Source organism: Salmo salar, chromosome ssa26 (genome assembly GCF_905237065.1).
Source record: "Salmo salar chromosome ssa26, Ssal_v3.1, whole genome shotgun sequence".
Lineage (NCBI taxonomy): Eukaryota > Metazoa > Chordata > Actinopteri > Salmoniformes > Salmonidae > Salmo > Salmo salar.
Window position 1 is genome coordinate 25,100,960 of NC_059467.1, and position 24,716 is coordinate 25,125,675.

The 24,716-nt window shown below is 42.2% G+C and overlaps 1 protein-coding gene across 3 annotated transcripts; it reads left to right on the forward strand.

Moving 5' to 3' along the window:
* The first annotated feature begins 57 nt into the window (after window positions 1–57).
* LOC106587484 (kinesin-like protein KIF18A) lies at window positions 58–24,631 on the forward strand. Of its 3 annotated transcripts, none has more exons than XM_014175909.2 (18): window positions 58–151; window positions 1,021–1,353; window positions 1,677–1,834; window positions 2,007–2,111; window positions 2,255–2,365; window positions 2,479–2,676; window positions 5,079–5,258; window positions 5,488–5,562; window positions 5,672–5,781; window positions 6,644–6,806; window positions 6,962–7,126; window positions 9,280–9,401; window positions 10,222–10,490; window positions 13,132–13,191; window positions 20,984–21,389; window positions 21,819–21,908; window positions 22,027–22,124; window positions 24,242–24,631. In XM_014175909.2, the coding sequence occupies exons 2-18, from the start codon at window positions 1,044–1,046 to the stop codon at window positions 24,376–24,378; spliced, it is 2,757 nt and encodes a 918-aa protein (XP_014031384.2). In that variant the 5' UTR covers window positions 58–151; window positions 1,021–1,043; the 3' UTR covers window positions 24,379–24,631. The 3 variants fall into 3 exon arrangements, with proteins under 3 accessions (XP_014031384.2, XP_014031382.2, XP_014031383.2); XM_014175907.2 differs by having other exon boundaries at window positions 80–244; XM_014175908.2 differs by having other exon boundaries at window positions 80–244; window positions 5,082–5,258.
* Window positions 24,632–24,716: the final 85 nt, after the last annotated feature.

Below are 24,716 nucleotides of genomic sequence, written 5' to 3' on the forward strand. Positions count from 1 at the left end.
TGACGTCACTCAATGTGCATAGCCAATCAGCTGTTGCGAAGGAAGAGTGGGCTTGTTTTTGAAAAGACGCGCTGGTCTTGGGAGAAAAAGTAGCAGTGGCAGTATTTGCTAGCGAGCCACAATTGCAAATCTGAAACAATTATAGTCAAAGGTAAGCTGTGGATGTATTATACTTCGCTCCAGAACAGAAGTCATGTTTATGATGTATTTTGCAACTCGCAGCACTTGCTGTTTTCGCTCGGAGGTGAGCTTCTATGACTCTTTGTTGACTGCTAATGTTAGCTAGCCACAACAAGGCACTACGGGCGACGACTACACGAGACATTCAAGTCGCCCTGTTCTTTATGTATACAACATATTTGTATATGTTCACTGCTTAAAATGTAACGTTGTCGAATGCAAGTAGTTAACTATGTTATTACTTATTAAGCTGGAGACTCTTACCTCCCTCACTAGCTTTAAGCACCAGCTGTCAGAGCAGCTCACAGATCACTGCACCTGTACATAGCTCATCTGTAAATAGCCCATCCAATCTACCCCATCCCCATACTGTATTTATTTATTTATCTTGCTCCTTTGCACCCCAGTATCTCAACTTGCACATTCATCTTCTGCACATCCTACCATTCCAGTTTTTAATTGCTATATTGTAATTACTTTGCCACCATGGCCTATTTATTGCCTTACCTCTCTTATCCTACCTCATTTGCACATGCTGTATATAGATTTTTCTACTGTATTATTGATTGTATGTTTGTTTATTCCATGTGTAGCTCTGTGTTGTTGTATGTGTCGAACTGCTTTGTTTTATCTTGGCCAGGTCGCAGTTGCAAATGAGAACTTGTTCTCAACTAGCCTACCTGGTTAAATAATGGTGAAATAAATAAAAATGACATCTGGCCACGCCCAATTCCACAAAGCCTGTGCTCTGCTCCACTCCATTGGAGTATATCAGAAACATCCTTCACCGTGGAGTTTAGTCAGCTAAAGCATCTTCCTTGTGATCTCTCTCTCAACTAGATCAATACACAATAAGAAGAGTCATGGACGTGTGCAGCCATGTCAAAGTGGTTGTTCGTGTGCGGCCAACTAATGACAATGAGAAGTGTGAGAACTTCAGAAATGTGGTCCAAGTTGTGGACAACCACATGCTAATATTTGACCCCAAGGAACAGCAAATTACATCTTTCGGGGGACCAAGAGTTCGAAACAGAGATGTCAACAAGAGAGCCAATAAGGACCTGAAATTTGTCTTTGATAATGTTTTTGGGGAGGATTCTTCTCAGGTGGATATCTTTGAGAACACCACTAAAAGGATACTTGATGGAGTGTTGAATGGCTTTAACTGTACAGGTAATAAAATATGCCTGAGCCTACTAATCTTTACAGGACTACACTGTCTGATTTAGTAGGCCTATGGCTATGTGCACATTGAGACAGATGTTGTGAAAACAGTGTTGCAAATAGCTTAATTTAAATTAATGTCATAGTACAGAGGACCATTATAGAAATAGTCATTAGTATACTACAGTAGCCTACATCTTTGTACCCCATTTATCAGTTAAATTCCAATAGATTTGGTGTCACATTTAAACCTACCAAAATCAGATTTATTTTAATTTGAAGTGGAAGTTTTGATCATGTTTAATTACTAATCCTTCTCTGAAACGTTGCAGTCTTCGCTTATGGCGCAACAGGAGCAGGAAAGACACACACCATGTTGGGCTCAAGCAATGACCCGGGTGTGATGTATCGCACCATGACAGAGCTCTTCAACCGTATGGATCAAGTCAAGGAAGAGAAAATATTCGATGTAGCATTTTCTTATCTTGAGGTGACTTTGGTTTTGTCTGTCTGATTTTACAAGTAATACATTTACACAGAAATCAAGGAATAATCTTCCTCCATCATACCTGGGAATTAAAGAAACACATTTTATTAATGAGCAATCAGAATTTAAATTGTCAATAGAAACCAGTCAAGTTTTTGTCATAACTGGTTTGCAGGTCTATAATGAGCAGATCCGGGACCTCTTGGCTAATGTGGGCCCTCTTGCAGTGAGGGAGGACCCCTCGAATGGAGTGGTTGTCCAAGGCCTTACTCTGCACCAGGTTAGTGATCGACAGGTTATTTGTTGTGTCTGTCAGGTGTGTTTGTTGTCCTTTTTTCCTTAGTTGAATGAATTTACATCTATTTTTAATGGATGTGTACTGATTTTATTTGTTTAAAAGTATTCATGTGACCTATTTTGTAGCCTAAGTCTGCTGAGCACATCCTTGAAGCTTTGGATTATGGCAATCGGAATAGAACGCAGCACCCCACTGACATGAATGCCACCTCGTCACGGTCCCATGCTGTATTTCAGGTAGGCTATTTCAATAGAGTGGCGTCATCTACCTTTCCTCCTTTACCAGACGGCAAGCAGGTTTAGTCACTGAACAGGTGAAGATGAAATTGTTGGGGTTCTTGTCCCACTAGATTTACTTGAAACAACAGGACAGGACGGCCAGCCTTAATCCAAATGTCCGTGTGGCCAAAATGAGCCTGATTGACCTCGCTGGCTCCGAGCGAGCAAGTGCCACTAACGCAAAGGGAGCACGTCAACGGGAAGGCGCTAACATCAACCGTTCACTCCTTGCCCTGGGAAATGTCATCAATGCTCTGGCTGACCCTAAGGTATGTGTAAAGCATCTTGATTCATGTTTCTTATTGAATATGAGAAATTATTCAAAGTAAATGTTTCTGCTCACAGAATTCAATATAATTCAAGAAGGTGGTTGATCTTTTGACAATAACACCCACAGGCATTTCTGTGAGACTCGTAAGCAATGTTGAGCAGGCCTTGGTGCTGCTACCTCACCACTGAGAATACACAAACTTATATCTAGATTTAACACTAAGACAGGTGTGTCAAACTAATTTTGCCCTGGGGGCCGCATGCGGTGTTCGAAGTCCAGAGGGACGCACTGAAATGTATATTTCCTTGCCATCAAAATTTGCTAAAGATAGTCCTCTATCCATCATTTTTGGAATTTTCAATGCTCCCGGATTGTCTGGCTTTCATTTATGGGATTATTAGCGAGCTGGACACAGTCAAGAAACTGTATGAATGTAGGATCATTATAATTTCTACACAGTTTTCATTTGGTTTTAGTCATTTTAAACTATTGAGTTCATTCCCCCCACACACTTTTATCCAAAGCGACTTAGTCATGTGTGCATAGATTTTATTTATGGGTGGTCCCGGTAATTGAACCCACTACTGTGGTGTTACAACTGATTATATATGTTTATCTCACCGGTGAATGGTGTTAGGGTTATCCCTTGCTGTTGTTCATTTTCGCTGTGCCAGCTGATTTCTGTGGTCACTGCATTTTTTTAAGATCATTTTTTTTCTTGTTGTGGATATTTAGGTCGGTCTAGTCTAATTTATTCTGCCTTCATTTAGTTTGTATGTTGTTTAATTGATTGCAATTTTACATCACACTGGCAGCAATACTCCCCTGCTCTGTCATTGCCAGAAAAAAAGTGAGCAGCTCCCTGTGACTCAAGGAGCCTTGCTTGGTCTGTTAGCAAGCCAAGTATTTGGGTAATATTTCATTCCAGTTGCATACATTAACCTGTCACTGAGTCTTCTTGGTTTACCACTGACCCTGGGGATTCCACAAGCAGGCCACTTGCATTTAGGAAATGCTGCACAAACATGCCACGCAGTACTGAAATGTATTTTTATTATGGCACCATTGTTCGCTGTAGGGAATGATACCTTGATGTCCCAGCTAGGACTGGTCCCATGGCCATGAATTGCAGTTGCACATTTAGCCTTTGTGGTTTTCTCCATTGGCCCATTTCCTCTCTCTCTCAGGCTGTTTCTCTGTACATTGTAAATCCTGCTCTGACGAAAGACTAACTCTGCTTAATTGGGACAACCTCCTTTTAGCTGCAAACTTTGAGCTCCCATAGGATCAGCTGGAAATATAAGGGTTTCCTGATTCCAGATGTAGGTTTCGGCCAGGGAGAACAGCTGGGCAGCCCATTGCAGATCACTTTTCCTCTGCAAGTTCCTGGTAATTCCTGCCATTTGAATCTCCATGCGACTGTGACTCACCTGAACAGATGTAATGTACTCAAGACGCATCTGTGCCATTAGTGAAGCCAGGCTGAATTCAGACATAGCACATTCACACCAGCAGAAGATAATGTGCTTGGGCGTTTTCATATTCTATAGAAATGAAAGGTATCTGTCTGCCAGGAAACTGTTTATGGAAACAAATAGTTACTGTCTACCAAAGTAAAAATAAGAATGTGTATATACAAAACATTAAGAATACCTTCCTAATATTGAGTTGCACCCCCTCAATTTGTCAGGGCATGGTGTCGAAAGCGTTCCACAGGGATGCTGGCCCATGTTGACTCCAATGGTTCCCACAGTTGGCTGGATGTTCTTTGGGTGGCGGACCATTCTTGATACACACAGGAAAATGATGAGCATGAAAAACCCAGCAGTGTTGCAGATCTTGACACAAACGGGTGTTTCCTGGCACCTACTACCATACCTCGTTCCAAGGCACCTAAGTATTATGCCTTGCCCATTCACCCTTTGAATGGCACACATACACAATCCATCTGTCAATTGTCTCAAAGCTTAAAAATAATTATTTAACCTGTCTCCTCACCTTCATCTACTCTGATTTTGAAGTGGATTTTACAAGTGACTTCAATAAGGGATCGTAGCTTTCACCTGGTCAGTCTGTCATGGAAAGAGCAGGTGTTCTTAATGTTTTGTACATTCAGTGTATGACTTCTAAAACGGCCCCATATACAGCATTATTAGTGTGTTGTCCCATTGTCACTGGACATTTACTGTATGAGTCCCAAGGGGTCATAGGACTGTGGTCAATTGCATTTTAACGCAAGCAAGTTGGAATGAATTGGTATAAATAAAAAAGCATTTATGTTCTCTGTGGTTTGTCAGACCTTTACCAATCCCAAACCTGAATGTGTAGGCCTAACCTTTTCCTGTTTTGCACTTTTACTCTTTTCTCAGGCTAATGTTCCTTTTGCTTTATTTATTTTAGCAGAGTAAGAAAGCCCACATACCATACAGGGACAGCAAGCTAACACGACTCCTTAAAGATTCTCTTGGCGGGAACTGCAGGACGGTCATGATCGCCAACATTGGCCCCTCCTCCAAATCTTATGACGACACCCACAACACACTGAAATACGCCAACAGGGCCAAAGAGATCAAATCATCGGTCAGTAAACTACTCACCCATCCCAACAATGTTATAGGATTTACTTAGGCCTCTTTGGCCGTGCTCTCCTTAGTGTACCTTAATTTGTAATAAACTCTGTTTTTAAAAGCCAAACATGAGTTCAGAGGTGGTTTTGATAGTGAAACATGGCATTTCTTACAATATTTCTGTTTGTAATGCCTCTCTTTCTCCTTCCATACATTTTTACATGAATCTACCTGTTCTTTAGCTCAAGAGGAATGTTGTCAGCTTGGACAGTCACATCGGCCAGTATGCAGTGATATGTGAGAGTCAGCGAGAAGAGGTAATATAAGACAAAGCACCAATCTCTACTACACAGACTGGAGGCCCTTAGGTTCCGAAAATGTGTGGACATACATTTCACATTTTATCAACAGTTTATGCCATTTCAGATCGTTCAGTTGAAGAAGTTGTTGAAAGAGTATGAGGAGAGGAAGATGGACCCTCTTGTTCCTGGAGGCTCTAATACCATCTCCAGTCAGAACCAAACAGAGATTCACAAGTAGGTACTTGTTTCTTGAACCAATGTGCATGCAACAACCGAAAGGCAAAACTTGTATTTATACAGTAATACAAGTTCTGTTATGCGTAATATGCAACCACACTTGAGTGTCCTTTAAACTTGTATACTTTAATTGAAATCCATAGATAATTTATAATGTTGAGGGGAAGTACAAAGCCCAAGGACCTGGGCTTTGGGTGGAGAGTTTGCTCTGGAATTTTGATATGGGAAGCTGTGAGCCACATAAAAAATAAAACTACACATATAATATATCGATATTAGTTAAAAACGTCCTTCCTTCACTCCCCTCCAAGCGCTGCAGTGGCGTCTGTTTAAAAAGGGAGAGAGGGAAAGGGAAGGGGGGGGAGGAGCTGAATGAGTCTCATTCCCACGCATTTCATTCACCGGCATCAGAATTCACAACTCGCACAATGTGAGGCTCTGAAGAGAGGCAGCATGCTTCTCACACAATTAAAAATTCATCAGTCTGGCAAGGCCACGGCGGCTCCTACGTCACAGGGGTTACATTGGAGAGTGCAGTCACATCTCAGCGGCTGCTCTCCACTGTCTGTTTATTTATTTACCTGCATATCCCTCTTCCTTTACCAGAATGAGACATTGTTGCAAGGCCTCTGCCTTATTGGATGAAAGCTGCTGAGGGTGATCCAGGGCAGCTGCCTGATTTGAACACTGTTCAACCTGTTGAGTTGTACAATAACATGACATAGTATTTTTACTTGGCAAACACTGAACATTTTTGGGCAAACACTGAAATTTTTTATTTTTATAAACCTTTGCCCTCCATTATTAAGCAAAGACTCCATTTAACAATAACTGGCTGGTTGCCCCTATTTCTGGACAGGGTGTCAGAGTCCCTACAGAGCATTTTCTCCAGCCGTACTCAGATCAGGAGGGAGCACCTTGTTCTGGAGCGGCAGCTGAAGGAGAACGAGTTACGTCAGCGCCACAGCGAGGAGTGCAACCAGCAGGCCCAGCTCTTCGGTGCCAAAGACAAGACTGAGAAGGTCTGAAAAAGACCCTGCTTATCACCATGTCATTTTAGCCAGAAAATGGTCCCAGAAGGAGCTTGTCTTTTATGATGTACCAGTGATAGATGGATGTTTAAAGTGCATACACTCCTTTGTCATATCCCAATCTGATAGGCTCTGTTGTTGAATAGGCCACCTGCAAGCACGAGCGCAAGCTGGCTTCCCTGCTCACACAGCAGCAGCACATCTGTAAGAGGCTGAAGGAGGCTGAGCTGCGCTTCCTTGAGAACGACGGCTGGCTGCACCGCGTGGAGAATGACGTGAAGCTACTGGGACAGGACTCCCATCCACCAGTGGTGAGGCAACTGCTGGAGGGGTCAGGAGATATGGTAGAGCTTGACCCAGGGGTGGTGTTAGAGTGGTGTGGTATATGGGTTATTATGTTCATGTACTGGTAGGGGAGATGTAGAGGAAGATGGTCCCTCCAGGATTCCGTGATCGTGTTTTTTGTGTTTTTTTTACTAAATCAACAATTCCATGCATATTATGTGAGGGCTTGCAGATTTGACCAATCACCACAGTATTTCTGCATAAAACAGTAAAAACAAGGCTACATTATCGCATAAAGCTGACCCATCACTGCCGTACAAAAAGAGGGCTCGCAATTCAAATCAAATTGTATTTGTCACATGAAGAGCTTATTTACAAGCTCTTAACCAACAATGCTGTTCAAGAAATAGAGTTAAGAAAATATTTACTAAATAAACGAAAGTTTTTTTTTTTTTTTAAGTTACACAATAAATAACAGTAACTAGGCTATGTACAGGGGGTACCGGTACCGAGTCAATGTGCGGGGGTACAGGTTAGTCGAGGTAATTTGACCATATAGGTAGGGGTAAAGTGACTATGCATCGATAATAAACAGCGAGTAGCAGCAGTGTAAAAACAAAAGGGAGGGGGTCAATGTAAATAGTCCGGGTAGCCATTTGATTAAATGTTGAGCAGTCTTATGGCTTGGGGGTAGATGTTAAGGGGCCTTTTGGACCTAGACTTGGCACTCCGGTACTGCTTGCTGTGCGGTAGCAGAGAGAACAGTCTATGACTTTAGTGACTGGAGTCTTTGACAATTTTTTGGGGCCTTCCTCTGACACTGCCTAGTATATGGGTCCTGGACGGCAGGAAGCTTGGCCCCAGTGATGTACTGGTCCATACGCACTACCCTCTGTAGCATCTTCGGTCAGATGCCGAGCAGTTGCCATACCAGGCGGTGATGCAACCGGTCAGGATGCCCTCGATGGTGCAGCTGTAGAACTTTTTGAAGATCTGGGGACCCATGCCAAATCTTTTCAGTCTCCTGAGGGGGGGAAAAGGCATTGTTGTGCCCTCTTCACAAGTTTCTTGGTGTGTTTGGACCATGATAGTTTGTTGGGTATGTCCACAATCAGTTCCTTTGTCTTGCTCACGTTGAGGGAGAGGTTGTTGTCCTGGCACCACACTGCCATGTCTCTGACCTGCTCCCTATTGGCTGGCCATCGTTGTCGTGATCAGGACTACCACTGTTGTGTCGTCGGAAAACTTCATGATGGTATTGGAGTCATGCTTGGCCACGCAGTCGTGGGTGAACAGGGAGTACAGGAGGGGACTAAGCATGCACCCCTGAGGGGCCCCCGTGTTGAGGATCAAGCCACACGTCAACACACACTTTTTTTCCCCTCGTCAGTGCATTGTTGCCCCGCAAATATCACAGAAAATCCTCACAAAATCCTGGAGGGATTGGGAAGATTTATTGACAATGCTGCTAATTGTAAGCTACCTAAACTGAGCCATATTTTTGGTTGCTGGATCAGATCCATATAATAAACGAATTGCTAATTATACGTTGAAATGGTTCTACTTATAGTTAAGGTGAACTATCCCTTTTAAATGTTGTTTTTCATCTCCCAGAGAACATTTTAGAAGGGATGGGAACGTGTCACAGGAATTTTACTCTATGCAACCTTTTGTTTTTTTAACTTTTGGTTTGTTTGTTTTTGCAAATACGTCTCAACTGTTGTGACAGTTTGTTTTCTTCCATCTGTTCTCCTGGTAATTAGAACTGTTTATTTTATTGCTCTTGTTCACTGGTGGATGATTAAGGTGAGTGGATCAATGATCTTTACGCATCCCTCACACAGCCAGTTACCTAAACCATGTAGATGTTTTTTTTCCTCTTTCTCATCCCTCTTCTAGGAAGTGGCACAGAACAATGATTCATCCGCTTGTCAAATGTTCTCTGCTGTCGTTTCGTATACTCTTTTACGTCAGAGGTGGATGACAGCTTTTTTTTTTTTACCCAGAAGACAGGTTCTCAGAGATGAAGCATGGCACAAAATAAACCCCTCAAGACTCATTGTCTTGTGCGTCACTGATGACTCCCTGCCAGCTTGTTCTCTAGCTGTGGTCAGGGTTACTCAATATGTTCCCTCATGGTCATTTCACCAGCTCTTCCACTTTCCCCTTTCCCCCTCAGGTACTCCAGAAGGACCTTCGCTGCCACAGGCTCCAGCTACAGGTAGAGGATCTCAAGCAGCACATTGAGCAAATGACCCACCTCATCGGCATCCAGGACCAGGAGAATAAACAGACTAAAAAGTAGGTCATTTTTCTTTTACAGGGTTAAACACGTAATGTTGTCACCATACCAACATTTGGACTTCGATACCGATATTCATTGTAGTATTTGATACTCTTTACCCCAGCAATACAGTGGAAAAATACTTCACTTCCTGTGTAAAACATGTGGCCAAGCCAACGCTCCAGCCGGAGAGCTACTGCGTGTGCAGGCTTTTGTTCCTGTTGAGCAGCTGATTGCTGGAGTCTGATATGCTACAGCAGGGCTGGAACAAAAGCCTGGAATTACATATCAGAGTTGAATCATCCACCTGTATCCATTGAAGACAGAGAGTGGAAATGCAGTGATATTACCATAAGATGGCCTTAAGTCTTAAAGGGGTTTGTTAGACTTTTCAGACCTGTAAAGTGGACTTAATCCACTTTACAACATCTGTTGTACAGATATTGCTACATGTTTTAGAAGGTATTTTCAGGCCTAATCCTACATGAATGGGCAAATATGGTCAGGTAGACACAGGCATATTAAGATGGAAATGATATTAAATAATATTTATGAATAATTGAGTATGAGTAGTGACTCGCACTGTACTATGTGAGTATGAATGGCTGTGTGCCATCCATACCTGTGTCGAACAATACCTCCAGAGAATGTACAGTGTCGTTGTTGGTTACTTATATGACTTAGTGAATAGAGAGTATTAGTCTTTTGAATTATACTATACTCGGTGTTGCATACATATGCAACAAAATTAACTTTGGCACCTTTTACACTATAAATTGTGATACTGACTCAACAGAACATCTTTTAAGCCTGAGTTTCATGCTTTCTTCTGTTCAGAATGGTGCACATGCTGCTGCCTGCATACAGCAGACAGTACTGGACGCTGAGGGGGTTGGGCCTGGTCACAGCTGCCGACGAGGCTGAGAACCAGGACCTGGAGCACCTGGTCCTCAGGGAGAGGGGTGTGGTGTGGGCCGATCAGGAGAAGGCAGGGGAGCAGAAGGACGAGGAGACCCAGGCTGAGGGTTCCAGGCTTAGGCCAGAGCTCGCGCCCATCCTATCATTTTCACACCTCATCTGTCCCCATCAAAACAGTCCCTGCAGTAGTAAGTCATGACTTCACACCTTAGTTGTCTTAAAAAACGCAGAATTAGCTTCAACTCCCTGTGACAACAGTGACATGTAATTCCCACCTGAGGGGTATACTACCATGCCCATTCTTTCTAGAAAATCTAAATATATTTTGCCAAGTTAGCTGGCCATTGATCTTGCTTTGTAGTATAATCTCCTGGTCCACTGTTTAATCATCTATTGTAGTGCTTTATTTTCAGGCCACCAGTGGCCATACAGCAATATCTGGTGGCCCTGGGCTATTGGGCTCTATTTACTATTGATCATGGGAGCCTACACACACAGGAGCCACCATTCTCCAGGTCCTATCACACCCTGTATAACCCAGCACCAGTGCGCCATCAGGCCTCCTTTCATGACATTCAGCCCCTAGGAGACAATGGAGCGTGAACCAAAGCTGGCCAGCAATACTTAATTACTATGTTGCTGTCCATCAAATGTCAGCAGGTGCACCCCGCACCTGTCCCCGTCACATGCTTGTTTCCCTGTATCTTTTATTTTGTATTTTTGGCCAATGTCCACTTGTGCTTGTAGTTGAGTGATATCCTGTAATTTGACCCCCCTTTTACACGCCATGAGCACAAATGTATGATACCAGATCTGTTTGTTCTATTCCCTCCGTTTTCACCTTGCAATGACTATCCTGAAGACTACTGTTATTAATTATTTAAAGCTACATATATTGAAAGGCCCAGTGTAGTCAAAAATGTGATTTTCTGCATTTTTATATATGTATGTATGTATGTATGTATGTATGTATGTATGTATGTATGTATGTATATATCCACACTATGAAATTGTAAAAATTACGATAATTCCCTTTTAGTTTAAGAAAAGACTGCCTAAATCTCTGCCTGTTTTGGTGGGATAGCATTTTGGCCTGCCTGGTGACATCACCAAGTGGTAAATTAGTTAATAAGAAAGAGTTCCAAACCTCTCTGCCAATAACAGCTAGTTTTCCCTTCCCCATTCAGGCCACCCCCAGACAGTCCTAGAAAACTTCTTGCTTGAGAAATTGCTCTTTGCTAAGAAGCTATTTTTGTTTCTTTGTTTTCAATTTAAATGGTTAAAATCAAGGTAAGGAACTTACTTGTTACCCATGAAATGATTTCATATTTTGATAAAAATGGCTGCATTGAACTTTTAACCCCTTACACTTGTGGGAATTAGATAGGGATAGAGCTAAATGTAAATGTTTCTTACAGAAAAAGAAAAAAATATGAAAATGTATAACCATGGTAGAAATGTAAAGGGAACAGTGGAGATTATGGGAAAATGATTAGTCTTAAGGTTAGGCCAACTGTTCAGCTGACACAAGACTCAATCCAAACATTACACCGTTGATTTTATGTGCGTTTTTAAATTTACTGTAATTATTTGCCGCATTTGTTTTTTTAACAAAATCCGAAAATTCTCCCCACAGTAAAATGCTAAGAATATTCTTGGGAAATTTGAGATAAGTGCAACAAAAGACAAAAACATTACATAGGTTTGAGTGGGAGGTCTAACTGATGTTTCCAAGTGGTCACACACCTCAAGTGTGCACAGTTCCAAATTAATTTCAATGCAGTTTTATGACTCAGAAGTCCTCAACTATACATCGCTTTTTTGAGCTCTCTTTAGGAATTAGAGCAAGCACACTTGTAGTTGTTTTATCTGGAATACAGCCCTGCATCCTCACCTTTACACAATTATTGTTGCTTACACAATCCAAAAAACTGTCCATTTTTATAAATCACAATCTGGGTCAGGTGGGTGAAATTTGAGCGCTTGTTCTATTGCCAATATGAGTAGCAAAATTATAAAATAGGATCTTAGTGTTAGGCTTTCACAAAGCAATTCAGAGAAACAGATTGTCATTTTGTGTGCAGGGAATGGATTCATGAGTAAATTCAAATGCGTGGTCTGCTGCAAATACAACAAACCAGCTCATTCTGTTCAGGACAACCCAGGGTATAACGCCATGTTATCTTGTAACTGTACATCAAACATAGTAATCATAAATGTTGACAATGTATATTACATGAGTTTTATGATATGTGAAGTGCATGCTTGTATGACATCAAAGCGGTATTTATTATAATCCTTAGCGTCTCATCTTTCAAAATACATCCTTGCAATTTACAGCATTTCCCTCACTCAGACAGAACATTTTCTAAAGTTGCCCAATTAGCGGGAGGGATGGGGGCCACTTTTTGTTGTGTACGGTGCTCAAGTTCAGAATGGCTTTCAGTCAAAATCCATACAGAGCTGTGAAGTGCAGAGCCTGAGATCTGACATCATGTATAGCATGTTACTGTACAACCATTACGTTCCAATTTAGGAGCTTATCAATGTCCAAATCTGCCATTTTCATCCCATATGCGGATACAAGTGTAAAGGGCTATCCATTCTTTAACCAGGCAAGTGTACAACAGATTCTGCTGCGCAGTTCATGATGACTATTCACATTTGCCACAGCCAAATGCTGAGACACGATTGTGTCTGTTCTATTGATAACTGTGCAGGCTGAGCTGTGATGCTAGTCATGCTGTGTGTTGTGTTGATAACTGGGGGGGTGGCATGGTATTCATGAAGGAGGCTGTGTTGTTGAACATACTGTTGTCTGTCACTCAGGTGCTGAGAAACATAAGAGGAGAGTCTCGCTGCGCCTTCAACCCAATCCATCATCGAAAGGTAAACCTGTCTTTACTCTCCCTCAGGCCTGCTAACCTGGTCATTAATCTAACAGCTTGCCACATGGAATCCTTCATAGTGACAGTCAGAGGGGATCAAATATGTCCATCAAAGTCATCACTCCTGTGGTAAAAGCTCTGTTTCAGCTGTTAATTGTTCATCAGCAATTTCAGTTGTGATAAAACTGGTTTCAGGATTCACTAGTATAAACTTGGGGTGTTAACAGAGAAGGCTTGTTTCAGAAGACCACAAAGACTGGAATGGTTAAAATAATGAACTGGCAATATTAAACATCCCCACTGTAGTGGTCAAACTGAAGTGTGACCATGAGTGGTATTGATCTGTGGATTAAGTGTTTTTTTTATTGTTTTATTCCCACTGATCACTGGTGTTTAGTGTAACAACTTAGTTTCCCTTCTGCCATCCTCAAGAGATGATGGGACATCAATTGGCACTTCAACTGATTCTTAAACGAGGAAAAATAAAATAGGCAATCTGTAAATAAACTACAAAAAGTATTCCGACATGAAATAGAATTTGATTTCCAGTTGTGCAGCACTGCGGACTTTCTGGTCTGGAACTAAAGATATTTTGTGAAAATGAAATGACACTTGAGACCCCTTTAGAGAAAGAAAAGGACTGGGAAAACCTTTAGGGAAGTATGTGAAATATGGCCGTCCAAATTGTCTGTAATGATATTTTCTGCTGAACAGGTGGTCTACATTTGATTGAAACACATTGTGGGAAACGTCAGCTACAGTTTTAAAGAAAACAACACCAGATGACCACAGCGCAACAGGAAATTGCTTAAAAATTTTTTTTTTAACTTTTTACTAGAGCTGCCACAATTACCGTTTAACCGTCATGAAAATAAAATAACCCTCATAACAGTTTTAAAATGTGTTTTTTGTGGAACAGCTGACTGAAGACTGGACGGCCGGGCATTTGTGCAGTTGAGTCTGTTTCTGCGGTAACATTGACTGTTAATAACAGTGTGATAACTTTCTTGCTCTTTGCCGAAACAAGCAAGGTGTTGTAGAAAACCGGCAGCAGCACATGCAGTCAGGAGCAGAGCAGAGGAGAAGATGTGTGTATTTTATTTTGCTATTCGAGCTGTGATCACGGTCATTTGGCTGACCAATATCCGTCATCCAAAATTCCATGAGTGTCATAGCCCTACTTTTTGCATGTCTTATCGACTTAAGAATGTCTTTTTGTGAATTACATGAATGTCCTTAACTTAAGGGTTTATCATAGTCCAAAACCGGCACACATATACACTGCAGTTTTCTAGAATATTGGACCGTTAGCTTTCATACTTTTCTCATTCTGAGTGCAGCTCAAGCGGTTTCTCCAATTGTCAACACATTCAAATGAATAGAGGATGCGTACCGGAGACGCGTTGGTTGGGAATTGTAGGGAGGTGTGTGTTCGGGCTTTGTGTCCCCTGCAGATGGCGGTCTCAGAGCCAGGTAGCTATGTCACAATGGGACACTGGACTATCGCTTCTGTGGACTATGATTTCCGCTTTTGATATGAAATAAGATCTTGTCCAAATCATGTTACCTGTTCGTGTGAAATCTTTGTTTTATTCTGTGTTTGTGTAACTAGCATCAGAGCTTGATAACAATTGAGTATGGCGATCCTCCCTCTCCAACCTTTTTATTACCGCACCATCTCTAAGTGGATACGAGGGCAGGTCACCACACATGACCCTCTCAATAGGGTTCTGCACCCCGCCAGTCCAATGCCTTGTACCCATCCCTTTATCTCCCTTCAGCACAGGATGGCCCACACAATTTCAATCACTCTTCTCTCTCTCTCTCCCCTGCAACCTCGTTCTGTGCCAGTCTTACTTTTTCCTGCTCGATCACTCTCTCCCTCCTTGCCCCCCTCCCCCTTTCCTCCATATTTTGTACTCAGTCAATCCAGCATCCAGCCCTCCCAACCCAGCCTGCTTAAACCTCATTCATGAAAATGTAAATTCACTGCAGGGAAAAGAAGGTAGGCAAGGCAAGCGTAAACGCCCTGCCCCGTCAGCAAGAACAGCAGCAGCGCTATAAAGAGGGAGGCAGCAGCCAAGCGACCCTAATACGGCGCTGTCTCCACCAGAAATAGCACCTCATGCATGTATTAATCCTACAAGCCAAAAATATGTGATTGAAAGAACTTGGCTGCCATTTATTGCCGGGCCAGATCTCCGTCAGAGAAGCAGTACCATTTATCACTGTCCCCTCATCCTGCCTTGCTATCTGAGCTGTGACTCAAATTCCCTAAATATTGCATTCTGCTCTTCACATGAATAAATAGGTCCATTAATCTTCTATATCTCCTCCTCCCTTTTATGATACGCAAATATGTTGTTAAAAATGTGAGCATTGTCACTTAAAAGCTTCTACATTAAACAATTTAGTTGGTTGTTCTATTTTGTCTGTGGGGGGGGGGGTTAGAGTAGGCAAATTGATATGTCAAATCCACTACCACACAGCTCACATTTCTGGGAATTGCCTCCTCCTCAGTAAAATGTAGTAGGTAGGAAGCGGAGTCACATGGCTGTGGTCAGCAGCATGTAAATGATGCAGCCGCAGTGTCTCACTGCAACAAGTGTCTGCCTCCTCGTGCTCTGATGCAACGTGCTCTCCACTTTACTCTTACACGCCAGCTTTTAAACTCTAACAACCCTGCTTACGTTCTTTTGGTGACATAATCCTCAATCTCAGCCAGGTTTTATCATAGTCTACCTATTCTCGTAAAACATTATATTTATTCATGTTAATACGTTTAAGCTCTTATTACATAATTAAATCCCAAAGTTCTATTCATAACATTTAGGCCGGTTAATGGAAGACATATATATTAAAACGACTGGTGTATATTAAAAATGAATTATGTAGCCTATATCAATTATTCCCATTTAATCAGTTGTATGTAAAGTTAGTTGTATCTAAGTTAGTCTTGATCAAATGACCAATAATTAACAGTATGTAGTGTGTATGACTCATCCTCACTGATGACTAATATGGTGATCCATTCAGTGTAGCTGTATCCTTTATACGACAGGTTTCTAAGCGTGTGAGTCATCCAGTATGGCTAGTGATTTGTGAACCACTTATACCATGAAATAACTTAGGACTAATCATAGGATAATCATAGGATACTCATAGTGTCTACTCCTGCTTTGCCGGTCATAAGTTGTTTTCCCTCATTCCTTGCTTTGTGTTCCATAAGGATTTTATGTGGCCTTGTTATGTTTGCTTGATTGGTTAAAGGTCCAATGCAGCAGATTTTATCTCCATATCAATTCATTTCTGGATAACAATTAAGTCATCTTACTGTGATTGTATTCCATAAAAATTGTCAAAAAGAAGCAAAAATAGCTTCTTATCGAAGAGCAATTTCTCAAGCAAGAATTGTTCTAAGACTGTCTGGGAGAGAGAGTTCCAAACCATTCTGCCAATAACAGCTAGTTTTCCCCTCCCCACTCAGTCCACTCAGACACTCAGACTGAGTGGGGAGGGGAAAACTAGCTGTTATTGGCAGAATGGTTTGGAACTCTCTTATTAGTCTATTAACTTTTACCGCCTGGCGATGTCACAGGGCAGGCCAAAACTCCATCCCACCAAAACACTCTTAAATTTCTGTCTTTTCAAACAGCTCTTATTAAACAGTTATTCCAACCTCATAGTGTGGAAGTATACACTGAGTTTACAAAACTGTATGAACACTGACCAGACTGACCAGGTGAATCCATGTGAAAGATATAGTCCCTTATTGAATCCACTTCAATCACTGTAGATGAATGGGAGGAGACTGGTTAAAGAAGGATTTATGAGACAATTGAGACATGGCTTGTGTATGTGTGCCATTGGGGCTGAATAGGCAAGATAAAAGATTTGAAGTGGCAGTGGTCTAAGGCACTACATCGCAGTGCTAGCTGCGCCACTAGAGATTCTGGGTTTGGGTCCAGGCTCTGTCGAAGCCGGCCACAACCAGGAGACTCAAGGGGCAGTGCACAATTGGCCCAGCGTCATCCGGGTTAGGGGAGGGTTTGGTCAGCAGGGATGTCATTGTCCTATCGCACACTAGCGACTCCTGTGGCGGGCCAGGCGCAGTACACTCTGAAAATCGTGTTTTTGACTGCACTGGGCTTTTAAGTCCTGGTTTCTTTGAAACATCAAATTATATTTTTCTTTTGCCTTACTCGATTTGATTCATTTTCTTCTTTCCCCTACTTAGCCACCTTCCATGTCACAGTAGCTGGGCTTGTCGGGACTGGTGAAACTCAATTTGTGGGCATGAATGTGTCCCGGCCCTTACTCCCTTACACCTCTGATTAATGTCTGCACTGTGTAAAGGTCACCAGGTTCACTTTCTTTGGCTACCTCTACACTTCTCCAACTGCCAAAAGATGAGAACCCATATTAGGCATACTGCAGACATGGACTTCTCCTTTCTGTTTTTACATGGTAGTGATAATCTGTCTTATTTTTATACCGTCGCCAACTAAGATCTATTCAGATGTGATTGATTTTCTTAAAATATGATTATGGTGCTCTAACACAGGGGTCAAAGTTCTCAAGAGGGTGATTATTTGGGGTATAAAATAACACTCCAGACCACACGAATGTCTAAGACTAGATAGAATGTATGTAGAAATTGTAATGGACATACAGTTGAAGTTGGATGTTTACATACACCTTCGCCAAATAAATTTCAACTCAGGTTTTCACAATTCCTGACGTTTAATCCTAGTAAATATTCCCTGTTTTAGGTCAGTTAGGATCACCACTTTATTTAAAGAATGTGAAATGTCAGAATAATAGTAGCGAGAATTATTTATTTCAGCTTTTATTTCTTTCATCACATTCCCAGTGGGTCAGAAGTTTACATACACTCAATTAGTATTTGGTAGCATTTCCTTTAAATTGTTTAACTTGGGTCAAACGTTTCGGGTAGCCTTCCACAAGCTTCCCACAAGAAGTTGGGTAAATTTTGGCATATTCCTCCTGACAGAGCTGGTGTAACTGAGTCAGGTTTGTAGGCCTCCTTGCTCGCACACGCTTTCAGTTCTGCCCACACATTTTCTATAGGATTGAGGTCAGGGCTTTGTGATGGCCACTTCAATACCTTGACTTTGTTGCCCTTAAGCCATTTTGCCTCAACTTTGGAAGTATGCCCTGGTCTTTGTCCATTTGGAAGATCCATTTGCGACCAAGCTTTAACTTCCTGACAGATGTCTTGATGTTGCTTCAATATATCCACCTAATTTTCCTGCCTCCTGATGCCATCTATTTTGTGAAGTGTAGCAAAGCACCCCCACAACATGATGCTGCCACCGCCGTGCTTCACGGTTGGGATGGTGTTCTTCGGCTTGCAAGCGTCCCCTTTTTTCCTCCAAACATAACGATGGTCATTATGGCCAAACAGTTCTATTTTTGTTTCATCAGACCAGAGGACATTTCTCCAAAAAAGTATGATCTTTGTCCCCATGTGCAGTTGCAAACTGTGGTCTGGCTTTTTTATGGCGGTTTTGGAGCAATGGCTTCTTCCTTGCTGAGCAGCCTTTTAGATTATGTCGATATAGGACTCGTTTTACTGTGGATATAGATACTTTTGTACCTGTTTCCTCCAGCAGCTTCACAAGGTCCTTTGCTGTTGTTCTGGGATTGATTTGCACTTTTCGCACCAAAGTACGTTCATCTCTATTAGACAGAACGCGTCTCCTTCCTGAGTGGTATGATGGCTGCGTGGTCCTATGGTGTTTATACTTGCGTACTATTGTTTGTACAGATGAACGTGGTACCTTCAGGCATTTGGAAATTGCTCCCAAGGATGAACCAGACTTGTGGAGGTCTACAATTATTTTTCTGAGGTCTTGGCTGATTTCTTTTGATTTTCCCATGATGTCAAGCAAAGAGGCACCGAGTTTGAAGGTAGGCCTGAAATACATCCACAGGTACACCTCCAATTGACTCAAATGATGTCAATAAGCCTATCAGAAGCTTCTAAAGCCATGACATCATTTTCTGGAATTTTCCAAGCAGTTTAAAGGCACGTAAACTTCTGACCCACTGGAATTGTGATTTAAGTGAAATAATCTCTCTGTAAACAAGTAATAATCTGTCTAAGTCAACTAAGTGTATGTAAACTTCCAACTTCAACTGTATGTACCGCTATTTATTTATTTCTTGTTGCAGGTATGCTTATGCCACCATGGATCCCCCTAGCGGTTTTGTGTTTATTTTGACAGTCGTGGGGGGCAGCTAACAATGCATCGACCCAATAAATGCATTCATAAGTAATGGGGCCTGTGTATAGTGGATACACAGGTCACAGAGGTTTGGGTAGGCATATGGAACAATTGTAGTGCTTTGTAATGCAGCGCTGGAAATAAAACTAGCTCTCTTGTCTGAGGCCAGTTCAGAGTTGGCGAGTTGTGGAGTGGTTGAAAAACGAGTTTTAATGCCTCCAACCTAAGTGTATGTAATCTTCTGACTTCAACTGTATCTATTTTCAAATAACTGCTCTTTTTCATGACCGTAAATCGATTTAGATAAATCGGTCATTAAAAAATCTGTGCTGACCTCCGTTGAATTTCGAAATCCCCATGTGGACCTCGAGCCAAAACGTTTGTCATGGGATTTAAAAAAATAAATAATAATAATCCCTGGGCCATGTATGACGTTGCTATGACGAACTACTGCTACCTGTCCCAGACCTGCTGGAACCCTGACCTGTTCACCGGACGTGCTACCTGTCCCAGACCTGCTGTTTTCAACTCTTTAGAGACAGCAGGAGCGGTAGAGATACTCTCAAAGATCGGCTATGAAAAAGCCAACTGACACTTACTCTTGAGTTGCTGACTTGTTGCACCCTCGACAACTACTGTGATTATTATTATTTGACCATGCTGGTCATTTATGAACATTTGAACATCTTGGCCATGTGCTGTTATAATCTCTACCTGGCACAGCCAGAAGAGGACTGGCCACCCCTCATAGCCTGGTTCCTCTCTAGGTTTCTTCCTAGGTTTTGGCCTTTCTAGGGAGTTTTTCCTAGCCACCGTGCTTCTACACCTGCATTGCCAGCTGTTTGGGGTTTTAGGCTTTGTTTCTGTACAGCACTTTGAGATATCAGCTGATGTAAGAAGGGCTATATAAATACATTTGATTTGTTAGTGAATACCCACATGCTGAAGCCGACAGCCTACTGTGATTTAGACTGGATAATGCATTCTTATCTTGCACTTGAGCTCAAACTAGTGAACCAAGTAGCAAGGCCTCACCAACCACTAACAGAAAAAGTGTTCTGGCTGAACATGATGGACCCTGTTCAGGGAGAAGCAAGTTTATAGAACGCTCCCATATAACTGTGTGCAGAACAGATGTGACTGTTTGTCAAATAAAATATAGAACTCTTTACCTTTTTATATCCGCAACATTCCAAAGGTCTTAACACAGTGAATACATTCAAGGTGTATACACTTCCATGTAAGTGCTTGGTGGAGGATGTTTCTAAATTACTTTACAGAAATGTTTTATTTTTTTATTTTTTATAGAAGTCAGGGTTGAGGTCAATTCAATAAGTGATTTGTAGAGCTAGGCCTAAATTGAAAAATCCTCTAATTGTCAATTCGCAGTACATGGATTGGACTGTATTGAAATGGAATTGACCTTGATGAAGTGTGTTGTGTAACTTGATAGCAATTTATTTGATCATGCATAGGCCAAACTTTGTTAGGTTCTTTGTGGCTTCTTCATAAAAAATTAATCCTATTGATGTTGTTTTCTAGGCCCAGCGGCCCAGGTGACAGTGATGGAACCCATTCCCAAGAAACCTACCAGGAGGAAGCTGGCAGTGTCTCCACCAAACCCTGGGAGTGTTGTCTCCACCTCAGCGCAGGTTCCCATGGTCCTCCAGGAGGTCTTAAGACAGGAGGGGATGTTTCCACTGCTCTACACTCCAGAGGCCAGTGGTACACTCAACAGGCCTTCACTCCTGCCTCTCCAGCACTCTGCAGTCAATGACCCCAACATGACATTTGACATTGAAGATGAAGACAATGAAGCAGCTCTTGCCAATGCTGCCGTCGTCCTTTACCAATGTAGCCCCAATCTTCAAGCGGAGTCTTCGTGCCCCTTGAGTCCAAGCCAACAGCAGGCTCCCCAAGCCAATGACATGAGCAAACCCCCCAAAAGGTGGGTGTGGTATTGTCAAAGATGGTCATCATACTCCGTCACTTCAACAGTCCAGTTTAATATTAGCTGCTGAACAATGTAAAACAGTGCATATATTCATAGATTAAGACTTTCTCAGTATAATTCATTTTTTTGCCTCTCTTACTATTACAACAATTCACATTTTTATTTTACACATTTTGTCCCAGGAGACAGACTGGCAGAAATTGTATTAGGGTTCGAGCCCCTCCAGGTACTTATTTCTAAACCTTGAGCTCCCTTTCCTTGTCTCTTAAGTTTTAGGTACGAGCAAGTGGCAGTGAGAGAGCTCAGAATTGTCTAACGTAACAGAGTGCTGTACTCATTCCAGTCTGTTTATTTGAATTGGTCACATGTAAGAGACTGTTCAAATATTGAGAAGGAAATTGCCTGACTTGTTGTTTCCCGCAGACTGACGATACCGTCTCTGTTGGACATCCGACATGGCAAGACCTACATGGCCATGACTTCGGCTGTGCAGGGCAAACGCAAAATGAATTGGTAAGTGTGGTTGTGACAGAAATGTATTTTGAGTATTAGTGAAGGATCAGGGAAGGAAGTGTTGTGCTGCTCAGACATTAACACATTTCATCTCTTGTGTTTCCATCTCCCCCTGTAGCAGCAGCAGAGAGCAGGAAATCCTTTCAGCACCCAAGCGCATAAAGCAGGACCCCACAGTAGTAGCAAGCAGACCACTAAGAGTGCGTCGTTTTGCTGGTGAGTGCAACAATACCAGTATTTCTCCCCTGAAGTGACCCAGAGAAAGAGTGTAGTTTGCTTTAATTTGCTATTTATAAAAATATATGAAATGTGTGGCTATTTCCCCCTCTAAAATCTCCATGTTCAATTCAGTTAGTGGTGCTTACACTCAGAGCTTATGCCTACATCTGTCAGCTGCAACACAAAGTTCAGGGCAGGGCCAGGCCAGAATATGCTTCTTTTTATATATATATACACTGCTCAAAAAAATAAAGGGAACACTTAAACAACACAATGTAACTCCAAGTCAATCACACTTCTGTGAAATCAAACTGTCCACTTAGGAAGCAACACTGATTGACAATAAATTTCACATGCTGTTGTGCAAATGGAATAGACAACAGGTGGAAATTATAGGCAATTAGCAAGATACCCCCAATAAAGGAGTGGTTCTGCCGGTGGTGACCACAGACCACTTCTCAGTTCCTATGCTTCCTGGCTGATGTTTTGGTCACTTTTGAATGCTGGCGGTGCTTTCACTCTAGTGGTAGCATGAGACGGAGTCTACAACCCACACAAGTGGCTCAGGTAGTGCAGCTCATCCAGGATGGCACATCAATGCGAGCTGTGGCAAGAAGGTTTGCTGTGTCTGTCAGCGTAGTGTCCAGAGCATGGAGGCGCTACCAGGAGACAGGCCAGTACATCAGGAGACGTGGAGGAGGCCGTAGGAGGGCAACAACCCAGCAGCAGGACCGCTACCTCTTCCTTTGTGCAAGGAGGAGCACTGCCAGAGCGCTGCAAAATGACCTCCAGCAGGCCACAAATGTGCATGTGCCTGCTCAAATGGTCAGAAACAGACTCCATGAGGGTGGTATGAGGGCCCGACGTCCACAGGTGGGGGTTGTGCTTACAGCCCAACACCGTGCAGGACGTTTGGCATTTGCCAGAGAACACCAAGATTGGCAAATTCGCCACTGGCGCCCTGTGCTCTTCACAGATGAAAGCAGGTTCACACTGAGCACGTGACAGACGTGACAGAGTCTGAAGACGCCGTGGAGAACGTTCTGCTGCCTGCAACATCCTCCAGCATGACCGGTTTGGCGGTGGGTCAGTCATGGTGTGGGGTGGCATTTCTTTGGGGGGCCGCACAGCCCTCCATGTGCTCGCCAGAGGTAGCCTGACTGCCATTAGGTACCGAGATGAGATCCTCAGACCCCTTGTGAGACCATATGCTGGTGCGGTTGGCCCTGGGTTCCTCCTAATGCAAGACAATGCTAGACCTCATGTGGCTGGAGTGTGTCAGCAGTTCCTGCAAGAGGAAGGCATTGATGCTATGGACTGGCCCGCCCGTTCCCCAGACCTGAATCCAATTGAGCACATCTGGGACATCATGTCTCGCTCCATCCACCAACGCCACGTTGCACCACAGACTGTCCAGGAGTTGGCGGATGCTTTAGTCCAGGTCTGGGAGGAGATCCCTCAGGAGACCATCTGCCACCTCATCAGGAGCATGCCCAGGCGTTGTAGGGAGGTCATACAGGCACGTGGAGCCCACACACACTACTGAGCCTCATTTTGACTTGTTTTAAGGACATTACATCAAAGTTGGATCAGCCTGTAGTGTGGTTTTCCACTTTAATTTTGAGTGTGACTCCAAATCCAGACCTCCATGGGTTGATAAATTGGATTTCCATTGATTATTTTTGTGTGATTTTGTTGTCAGCACATTCAACTACGTAAAGAAAAAAGTATTTAATAAGATTATTTCTTTAATTCAGATCTAGGATGTGTTGTTTAAGTGTTCCCTTTATTTTTTTGAGCAGTATATATATATATATATATATATATGCCTGTTATGAAGGACACTTATTTTCATTTTAAGGATTTTGTTTGGCTTTTGGACAAAATTGCATAATTTGGTTTCTCATCCGATTGCATACTTTTGGTGTGATGTGTATTAGACAGCAATTTGTTTTATTGTTCGATTTATGCATGTTCAGTAATCTAAAAATAACCAACTTAAAAAATATATTTTTTAATTATAATGGGATTTTTCACACTGCAAAGGAAAAACATTCAATTTGAAGCTCTCCATACAGACGGGGGCTCTATCTAAGCATTGTGTTTCTCCTTAGGGTCAGAGGAGAACGAGCCCAGAAGAGTTATGAGGAGTGTTTCTGAGGGGAATCTCCACCTCATGGATGTTCAGAGGAAAAAGTCCATATTCTATAAAACCTCCCAGAAATTCAAGAGTGTGACAAAGAGGATGTGAGGCCTGCTTTTGACCAGATGTTGCTGATGTCATGTAGAAATTAGGGAATCGTGTGTAGATATGGAGAGAGAAATTAAGTCCTATGGATTTCTTGGATAGTTTTTGCTTGAATTGTGTATGATTCTGAACTTGTTCTTAGTTTTATTTTTGGTTTTAGAATTCATGTTTTTAATTTTTATTTCCTTTGTTAACATTTGTTGTACAGATAATTTGCTATTGTTATTTAGTAATAAAATGTTTAGATAACTCTTTATGTATGTGGCTGGTTTTATCATGAATAATTCAACTCGTCCAATCATTTTTTCTCGAATAGTTCATTTCTGGGCTTTTCCCTGTTT

Bases quoted from the DNA above. Each gene is read 5' to 3' on its own strand.
- LOC106587484 (XM_014175907.2), top strand. From the start codon at position 163: ATGTATTATACTTCGCTCCAGAACAGAAGTCATGTTTATGATGTATTT. The intron at 10,491-13,131 runs GTAAGTCATGAC...TCTGTCACTCAG, and splicing joins TCAAAACAGTCCCTGCAGTA to GTGCTGAGAAACATAAGAGG. The intron at 21,909-22,026 runs GTAAGTGTGGTT...CTCCCCCTGTAG, and splicing joins GGCAAACGCAAAATGAATTG to CAGCAGCAGAGAGCAGGAAA.